At 37.2% G+C, this 9,810-nt stretch overlaps 2 protein-coding genes across 2 annotated transcripts; both read left to right on the top strand.

Annotated features, from left to right (window-relative positions):
* Positions 1-3,243: 3,243 nt before the first annotated feature.
* On the top strand, positions 3,244-4,831 carry PKNH_1340300 (conserved protein, unknown function; the record flags this gene model as incomplete). Its single annotated transcript, XM_039113565.1, has 6 exons — positions 3,244-3,290; positions 3,492-3,771; positions 3,946-4,087; positions 4,324-4,441; positions 4,577-4,650; positions 4,806-4,831. 6 exons carry the CDS (start codon positions 3,244-3,246, stop codon positions 4,829-4,831), a joined length of 687 nt encoding a protein of 228 aa, XP_038969941.1.
* Positions 4,832-6,502: 1,671 nt separating this feature from the next.
* On the top strand, positions 6,503-9,633 carry PKNH_1340200 (DNA replication licensing factor MCM2, putative; the record flags this gene model as incomplete). Its single annotated transcript, XM_039113564.1, has 2 exons — positions 6,503-6,508; positions 6,718-9,633. The coding sequence occupies 2 exons, from the start codon at positions 6,503-6,505 to the stop codon at positions 9,631-9,633; spliced, it is 2,922 nt and encodes a 973-aa protein (XP_038969940.1).
* Between the last annotated feature and the right edge of the window lie 177 nt (positions 9,634-9,810).

The raw sequence follows: 9,810 nt of genomic DNA, 5'->3' as shown, positions 1-9,810 counted from the left end.
ACCTGCGTTACATTATTACTAATCCAACACTTCTACGCTCTTCTTCCAAGAGGTGCATAAAATGTTACAAGTGTTCTTTCGGAAGTAGTGCCACGGGTAATGTTATGCGTGGTACACCATGTACAAACAGGATGATTCCAAAACGAACAAGGTTGAGTGTACCTGTGTCATGTATACATCAGTCCACAAATTACGTGGTTTCACTTGTTCGCACGTTTTTTTGCGTTCCTTTCCCTTTGCAACAGTTTTACAGTTGACCAAAGGAGAAGTTTAAAAATACTGAGAACTGTCCCCTATAGTTCTGTGAACTGACGAGCGCACCATTCGAATTGCTTATTGTTTATACCACATTATACTTTGGCTTTTTTCGTTCGTCTCACGGCAAAAATACACTTGCATCCTTTCTACTGTAGCAGCTTAATTGTCACTGTAAAAAAAAAAAAAAAAGAAAAAAAAAAAAATACAAGGAATTGCTGACTATTTTGATGTTTGTTAAGACTTATTACAAACATGTGCTTTCCTATGAGATGATAAAAAAAAAAAAAAATGCCTGCAACTGCTAATGTTGCAAGGAAAAATTAACTGCATGCATTTCCGATGTGGCAAATAGGTAAACGCCATTTCCATTTTTCGCATAAGACTGTAAGCGCTCTATCTTTAGTGGTGATTCGTGAGCCTCACTCGTAACGTTCACCTTTATCAAGTGCCCTGAGCGCGTTAAATTGACAGGTGTATCTCTGTGCGCTTGTTTGACGTTACCTTTTTTTTTTTTTTATCCTCTCGATGTGCAAGCGGGTATGTATCAGTCCCAATTTTACTTTTTGACTTTTCACGAAAATTTCAAAACGTGTAGACAAGCAATTCTGCGTGGAAATAAAAACCAAAAAAGGTCATGCTTTAAATTCTTCCGTCCACGTAGGCTTCACTATTGTGTGCCCCAATTTTTCGATAACAACGTATTCAAATGTATGAATTATTTTATGTTCAAATAAAATAGTGCATTGTATGCTCGCATTAATCCTTGTGCGCAGTGATATGTGTTGTCTGCTTCGGCTATTTATCGACCCTTCTTGCTATTTTTCTTTTACCATTTTTTCTCCCCAAGGGAAAGAAGAAAAAAAAAGCCGCGGCAAAGCTTCGGCTTATTTCTTCACGTTCTCATATACGTTCACAGCATATTAAGTGCAATTTTTTTTTTTTTTTTTTTCGAAATGTAATGTGCAGCGGGGAGCATTTTGGCTAGCTGAGATATTACACTTTTTTCAAAGGGGGAAAAAAGGTACACGTGCAAAAAAAAGAAAAATTGTATAACGAAAAAGCGCAAATTCGTGAGATTGCAGGAGAGAAATGCACAATCATCGACTAAATCTCCCCCTCAGGCAAGGACTGAGCCACGTCCCCTTTGCTTTAATGTGTAAAAAAAAAAAAAATTATCAAATGTTAGGCACTTCCTCAAATTATACACTCGTGAAAGACAATATTTACAAATTTTGTATGCACAAGAAAAGCCTCAGGTCATTCTTTTAAAAAACGCAAAAGTGTATAAAAAAGAGTTCCACGCAGTTTCACATATCAATTGTTCCTGCAATGGGTGTAAAGGCTGGTGATGGCAGGGGTATCATCCTGCATGAATGGTGATACATTTGCCTGATTATCCATACTTGGTATTTTTTTAAATATATTTTCCCCATTGTTAGATTTTTTTCATACCAAATTGGAGGCACACTTTATTGATTGTTAACAGTCCATAAAAAGAAAAAAAATGGGTAACACTTCTACTTAACTGTTAGCGCATTTTTCCTTAACAATGGTGTTTTGCAGGAAAAGGACCATTTTAGAAAAGTGAAAAATGGAAAAAGTGTGTGTAAACATTTCCATTCTGCGCGTACATTTTATTCTCTACAAAACAAAACAAGCATAAGAAAAGGTATTCGCAACATGTTGCGGTTTTTTTAATCATATGCTACACGGTACATATTTATATAATTGACTGATTTAACATTTTCCTTATGTGTAAAATTTGATCCCATAAGATTAAGTGCAAAATGGAGATATATGTACTGTACACTCCATGGGTGTGTTTTTTTTTTTTTTTTTCTCTCTTAAGAACTTTTTCACTTTATTACACTCAGGGGGGGGGAATAAATGAATAAATAAAACACAACAAGATTGTTATTTATCTTTTACACATTTCCGTAGGATTGACAACTTTAAAAATACTCATGTGTGGTAAGAACTTTTATATGCAATGTGTGCCAATAGAGAAAATAAAAAAAATGAAAATCCTTTCATACGCTGTGACGTTACATTTATATAAGGTGATACTCAAAAGCACGTACACTACACATGGGAACGCTCCAAAATTGCAGTTTACAGCATTTCACATTTATTTTTAAGAATGTATAAAAGGGTCCTACACATATACCATTCAATTCGCCCCTTTAAAGAAAAACCATCTCTGCTCTTCCTTTTGCGTATACTAAATGTGATATTGTTCCCTTGTGAAAAAGTTTCGAATTGCTAAAAACCTCAGTTGGAAAATCCTTGACGAAGGAATATTTTTAAGCTTGGAATGAATTTTTCTCAATTTTATCACCCTTAATTTTATGAACATATATTTTACGAATGACCAAACGCAGTAGTAGGAAAACTGAAATTTAATTTATGTGGCTTCTTACAAGTAAGTCAATTTTAGCGGAAAAGGCGTACCACGCGATTGTGTGGCATCGAATAAGCATCTATACACCACAGGGAAGGAGGGTAAACACGGACGCAACAAATGCGAGGAACACGGTAACCAGAAAAAGCAGCTACGCCACTGACTCAGGCTAACTGAAAGAAATTCATTTGCCTCTTTTATGCGCTCTAAAAATTTTCCCATTCTGCACGAGGCAACAATTATTTTTCCGAATTTATGCCCTTTCCGATCATCCCACTTATTTTTAAAAGCTTTTTTTTTTTTCCCCCCCCCCTTATTTTTAAATGTTCGTAATATATTCTATCATTTTATTTTTATTTTTTTTTTTATTGTTTTATTTTTGCCTTTTCGCATATGCCATATCTTTCCTCATTTTTATTTAAGTTGAATAATTTAAAATTATTCAATTCAGTTGTGAGATATCACATTGGAACAGTACCATTTTTGCGTGCCTATATACGTAGAACATTTTTTTTAATATTGTGTAAAAGGTTAAAAATTTCTCCTTTCTTTTTTTGGGGGTCATTTGGTTGAATTCTTTCAAAATGGGTGTTGAAGACATATCCGCGGAGGAGCTGGAAAAGGCGACAAGGTAATATAAAATATGAGAATAGGAAAGACAATCTTCTGTTCACTCCAAATGAATGGATTACACCTGTTTTTGTTTTGTCTTTACGTGGCAGTTTTTTTTTTTTTTTCCACACAAGTTCACAAAATTGCAACAGTGTTTTCGTTTACTTCTTTACATTTTTGGAGAAATAAAATCCCCCCCCCCCCCTCTCGCCTTCTGCAGATCCTTTGTTTCAATAGAATCGGCTACCCAAATAAGCAGAAGATACGTCCGAAAAAAGCTAGAAGAAATTTTTAACTTGGAGGAGAATTCCCTGTACGAAAGGAAGAAAGAGATTAACGACATTGTTGCCAAGGTGTTGACAAATCTCCTGGAAGAGGAAAATAGGAAAAAAAATGAAGAATTGCGCTCTAAGGATGCAAACGCGAACAGCGTAGAAACGAATGACAAAGCTGATCAGAATGGGGAAAACTGCAATTCGAGAAAAAGACGCAATAGCCAGGTAAGTCTGAAGATACACCTCGAATACTGCATATACATGGGCTTTTTAGTGAACCTCAATATCGCATTATTTGTGCGCACCTTCATCATCGAATTATATCTCGCTCATTTTGTATCATTTAAGCGAATAAAGAACTACTTACCCATTTCTGAACCCACGAACCCCTTTTTCTAGAACAAGACGAAGGGAGAGATTGTTAAAAAGGAAAACATGAATGATGATAAATCGTCTAGTGCAGAATCAGACAGCAATGATAAAAGTTCATCTAAAAAGAGGAAAAAAAATGACGAGCCCCTTTCCGCTAGGAAAAAACAAGGTACTAAATTGGGACCAGTTGATTTTAGCTCAATGTTCTTAAGTGTTAAACGAAAGTTGCCCCATCCTTCCGTCCTCCCTTCCTCTTACTTGCGGATAGACTCACATTTTTTTTTTTTTTTTTTGCTTCAAATTCGTAGTGCTATTTTCAGAGCACCACATATATACATATATGTATACGTACATGTGCACACCTTTGTGCTCGTTTATCCCCCGTCCCTTTCCCCTTACAACCAGCCAACGTAATGACGAAGGATTATTTCCTAGACAATTCCGAGTCCCTACTTTGCAACATATCGGATAACATAAAATTAAAACTGGAGCCACGAATTTTCAGCACGGGCAGTTGCGGATGGTAGGAAAATTAATTTCGATCATCCATATCAATTTGTAGCAATTTATTTATATTGCTATTTTTTTTTTTTTTCTTTTTCTTCTTTTTCACTTACATGGCATGATTTTAAATTACATACACATCCCTTTTTGCCAGGCACATGATGGACAAGGTATATCTGCTAGTTGGGGATCACAATGTCCTTTGCCAACTTTGCATTAACTGTTCAGGTATATCAGAATATGAGAGTGATAAAAAGAGCGCATACCATGTCTTTTGTCTCATAGTATATAATAGTGTTGTGAAAAAAATGTGACGAAGCGTAATTTAAAATATGCTGAAACATTTTAATTTTCCATTTTTTATTTTTTATTTTTGCGATCAGTTATCGGCAGCAAGCAGTGGAATTGACTGGACAATGATTAAACGAATGTCATGTAAGTAGACGTGGACCCAGCAGAAAACTTCCCGTTGTTGAAGTGGCCACGTGCTGTTCGCGAATTGTTTCGACTTGATGTGAAAATCGAAGTCGTTACGAAAAGGCCAGACGCTTTACACCAAAATGACTTAATTAAGCGCCCTTTAATTGTTTAAGTTGTTCCTGTAAAAGATTGTTATTTTTTCCCCCCCAGAGAATTGCTATTATTTTTTCCCATTAATTTTTTTTTTTTTTTCTGTTTTTTTTAATCATTTTAATTAAAATATCGTTTTTTTTTTTCAATTATCTTTTAATGAATTACATGTGCCACGTTGCCATGTTGCTTATTCCCCCGAAGTGTTTTTTTTTTTATGTGTTAACTCAGGAGGTTTTCCTATGATCGCGTGAGTATTCCCATGTTTTTCATCCCCACGTGCGTATTCCCATATTTCCTTATGCGCGTTTACGTTTTTCTCCCCTTTTTACGCTTTCCTATGGCCCCTCCTTCCCCTTGGGTCAGGAAATATAAAAAAAGCGAACAGCACTTGTGTATGATGATTTACCTGCAAAATGTGTATACTCCCTTTTTATACCTTTTACGAATAAATTAACCCATTTGGGATACAAAAAATTGCACTGTTCAAATTTTTGGCACTTTTTCAAATGCTCACGCAAAGGAAAATAACAAAGCGGTGGGAAGCACGCCAAAAGGAAGTGACTCTTCAGCTTATTTTTTTTCCCCCCAAAGGAGAAAGAATATGTTTGCCCTACTAAATTGATCAAATTTTTTTTTTTATTTTCTCTCGTTCTTTCGTGCTTTCCTGCAGCTGAGGTCGCTATAAAAAGGTGTAAAGTAACATTTCCCGAACACAGCGGTACGCACGTACGTATGTGCCTGCTTGGGCGGGAGATGTGCTGCTGATTGGAATCGAAGGGACGAACCTTTTGTGGAGTATTAAAGAGGCCATCTTAAGACACGTGCATTTGTTTGCCTTGGCATGGGTTATTATTTTTTGGCATACTCCCAAAGAACAAATTAGCAATAAAAAGTTTTCAAGAATTCGGAAGAAACTCAGAAAGAAATTTCCAATGTGCACTTAAAAAAGGTGAGGAGAAAGCAAAAAGGTTCATCTTAAAACAATCGGTAAATAATCCATGATGAGGCAATCCGCGCAGTTCATTGTGACGTATTACACATTTATTTTGCACAAAATTTACAAATCCCTTTTCAAGGCAACGTCTAGCGGGGAAAACCGCTATATCGCATGAGCGTATGCAAAAAAAAAAAAAAAAAAAAAAAAAAAAAAAAAATATCACTTTTTTTTCAAGGGGAAGAGGAAAAAAAAAAATAATAGCGCAAAATTGTAAATATACACCACTAAACATACATAAGCGAGCGAGTGCCAACAAAAGCACAACGAGCTGATATTGAGCAGTGTAAAGTTGCAGGGATAGGCAACAAACTTGCTAGGCAAGCGCGAATTACAATAAATTATTGCAGGGGAAAAAAGCCTAAAAGTCAGAGAACGTGACAATTGTGTGGTGTGCATGCTACAAGTGTACACCCTTCAATCGCAGGAATAGAAGAAAAGTAGATGCTTTGCACCCACCCCCATTTGAGGTTCCCTTTTAAATAAAAAAAGATCCACCCTTTCCACACAACAATGGAGGTAATACAAGAGATGCTTAATAGGCGTGGAAAGTGGCACAAACGATAGCACATGTTAGTGCACCATTTTTTTTTTTCTTTTTGTATCTTCCCCCTGTGTGCATATTTATGGCTCTCATCAAAGGGGAACTGCACATGTAACTTAACTCGCCACTGGCTACCTACTGTCATGCTTTTCTTCTCCCCCCCCTCATCACCTAAACACAGCAGGACAAGGAGAAAAAATTGGAGGAAGACTTAGAGTCGAACAAGTACGACATTGACGAGGAAGACCTGTTGGACGATGAAGGTAGATTAAACGAGGAAGAGAGACAAGCGGAGTTGGAAGGAGAGAGTCTGTTTGAAGAGGATGAAGGGTTCATATTTGGCGTAGATGACGAAAAGAAGGAAATGCAAAAACTCCGAAATTTGGGGTTAGACAATGACGAGTATGATGATGATTTTATCGATGACGAATTGGACTATGAAGACAACTTGAAAGCGAGAAGAGCAGCAGAAAGGCACATACAAATGCAAAGGAAGCAGGAAGGAAAATATGAAAAGAATAAATTTTGGAAGACACTAGAAGATCAGCTAGAAGGAGATGATGAGGAGGAAGACATCTTTGACAAAGTTGCAGAAAAAGTTGCAAAAAGGAGAGAAAATATGCATCTCTCAGCAGAGGAGACAGATATTCCTGATTTGTCAAATTTGGAAAGTGCCAAAATATGTCTCTCTGTAAATCCAAAGGATGTTATATTTGATGAAAGATATCAGCAAGCAGCAGATACATGTTTCCGCTACTTTCTGCATAAGTTCTCTTTAAAAGATTCCATGGGCATAAATTTGGACCAATCTATCCAGTCAGAAGGAAATGAAGAAGAAGGTATGAACAACTCCCATCAGTATTATATTGACAAAATAGAAAAAATGATTTTAAATGATAAGCACACTCTGATCGTATCAGCGAAGCATCTGATTCAATTCCATTGTGAAAATTTAGTACAGTGGATAGAATTTAAGCCAGAACAAATACTGGAAGTACTACATGAATGCCTCATGGTGGAGGCTTATAGAATTTCTCCAAAGCTGTACAAAGGAAGATTGTGTAAAGTCGTTCTGAAAGACTGGCCATATTCTACTCAGTTGAGAAATTTAAGGTGCACTGAGTTGAACACATTAATTAAAGTCACAGGGGTATGTATAAAGAGGGGTTACGTATTACCCAAACTGAGAGTCATGTACCTGAAGTGTAATTCTTGTGATACTACCTTATCAGAAGTGCCCATTTATTTTGCTGATGGGAAGAAACCAGTACTTCCTAGACGGTGCCCACACTGCCAGTCGGCCACTTTCTCAGTGGACAGAATAAAAACGGCTTATACAGATTTTCAGAAAATTACGCTGCAAGAATCACCCAGTTCTGTTCCAGCCGGTAGGGCACCCAGACAGAGGGAAGTCATAGTCACAGGGGATTTAGTAGATAAAGTAAAACCAGGAGAAGAAGTAGAAGTGCTAGGAATATACAAAACCAAGTACGACATAGGACTGAACATAAAGTACGGATTCCCGATTTTGCAAACAGAAATTGAAGCAAATAATATAGAGAGAAAAGAGGATATTCAACTGAGCGAATTAACAGAAGATGATATTAAGGATATTTTGAAATTGTCCAAAGATCCAAACATAAGGGAAAGAATCATCACGTCAATAGCACCAGCTATTTGGGGACACAAAGATATCAAAACGTCCATTGCCTATGCATTATTTGGAGGAGTTCAAAAGGGGGGAGATAAAAGTAATGCAAAAAGTAGTGACAATAGCAACTTTGGAATTCAAAATAAAGATATTCTAAACAATTTCAAAGGGGGGCATACCATCAGAGGAGATATCAATGTGCTCCTTTTAGGAGACCCAGGGTTAGGGAAGTCACAAGTTTTGCAATATGTTCATAAGACTAATCTAAGAACTGTTTACACGACTGGTAAGGGAGCTTCCGCTGTTGGTTTAACTGCCGGAGTGAGAAAGGACTACACAACTAACGAGTGGACATTAGAAGGAGGAGCATTAGTACTTGCGGATGAAGGAATCTGCATCATTGATGAATTTGACAAAATGACAGATAAGGATAGGGTCAGTATTCATGAAGCCATGGAACAACAATCCATCTCCATTTCCAAAGCTGGTATTGTGACTACCTTAAGAGCGAGATGCGCTGTCATAGCTGCTGCAAATCCGATATATGGTAGATACGACCCGACATTGACATTTAAAGAAAATGTTGATCTTTCAGACCCCATTTTAAGTAGATTTGACTTGATTACCGTTTTGAGAGATATTCCAAATGTGGACGAGGATTTTTACCTAGCCGAGTATGTCGTCACGAACCATCAGTTGAGTCATCCGAAATTGGAGAACACACAAAATTATCAAAAACGAATTGAAAATTTAAAAAATGTGATTGTTTCATCTTCTGCGTATGAACCAATTCCACAGGACCTACTTCAGAAATATATCATTTATGCCAGGACCAACTGTAAACCGAGCTTGTCAGATGTGCCCTATGCAGAAATTAGTGCAAAGCTTTCCAATTTTTATAGCCGAGTTAGACAAAAGGCTAGCGCATCCGGAGGGTATCCATTAACCTTAAGACATATCGAAAGTATTATTCGTATTGCTGAGGCAAATGCAAAAATGAGATTGTCTCAACAAATTGTCTCCAAAGATGTAGATTACGCAATTGCAACTTTGCTTGAATCTTATGTGTCCTGTCAAAGGTTCGCTGTCGCGAAACAGTTAAGTAAGGAATTCGCTAGGTACCGAGCTCTCTTCAGAGGTGGCCATGAAGTCCTTTGCGAATTGGTTAGAAGAACCATACAGCAGACCATCCAACGAGAAAACCTAAAGAATGCATCTGCCAAGGCCTTCCGAAATGATGCCGAGTCGGGAACAGAAAATGAAACGGAAATTTTGAACCCGAACAATGTTTTCCTGCCTCTACAAATTTTTATGAAAACAGCTATGCAGAATAAATTCTCCGAATACCAAATTGTCAACTGGATGAAGTCCAAAGTTTTCAACGAGCATTACGCGGTTATAAAGCGGGACGGCGTCGAGGGCATCATCAGCAAGAAGTTTAAGCTGTAATGTGGGTGGTGGTGGCAATTTTCAGCCCATCTTAGTGTGTTCCATGCATATAAATAAAGCCACCGTAGTGATTGCCTTACATGGGTATATTGAACAGAACCTTTTAAGAAGTCAGGGTGTGGGCATTCTCCACAGGAGTACACACCCCTTTTTATTTTATTCAAAAAGGAGAATTCA

The sequence above is a fragment of the Plasmodium knowlesi genome, assembly GCF_000006355.2.
Source record: "Plasmodium knowlesi strain H genome assembly, chromosome: 13".
NCBI classification, from domain to species: domain Eukaryota; phylum Apicomplexa; class Aconoidasida; order Haemosporida; family Plasmodiidae; genus Plasmodium; species Plasmodium knowlesi.
Note: the sequence above shows the minus strand (reverse complement) of the source record. Positions and strands in the feature narration are given on the sequence as shown.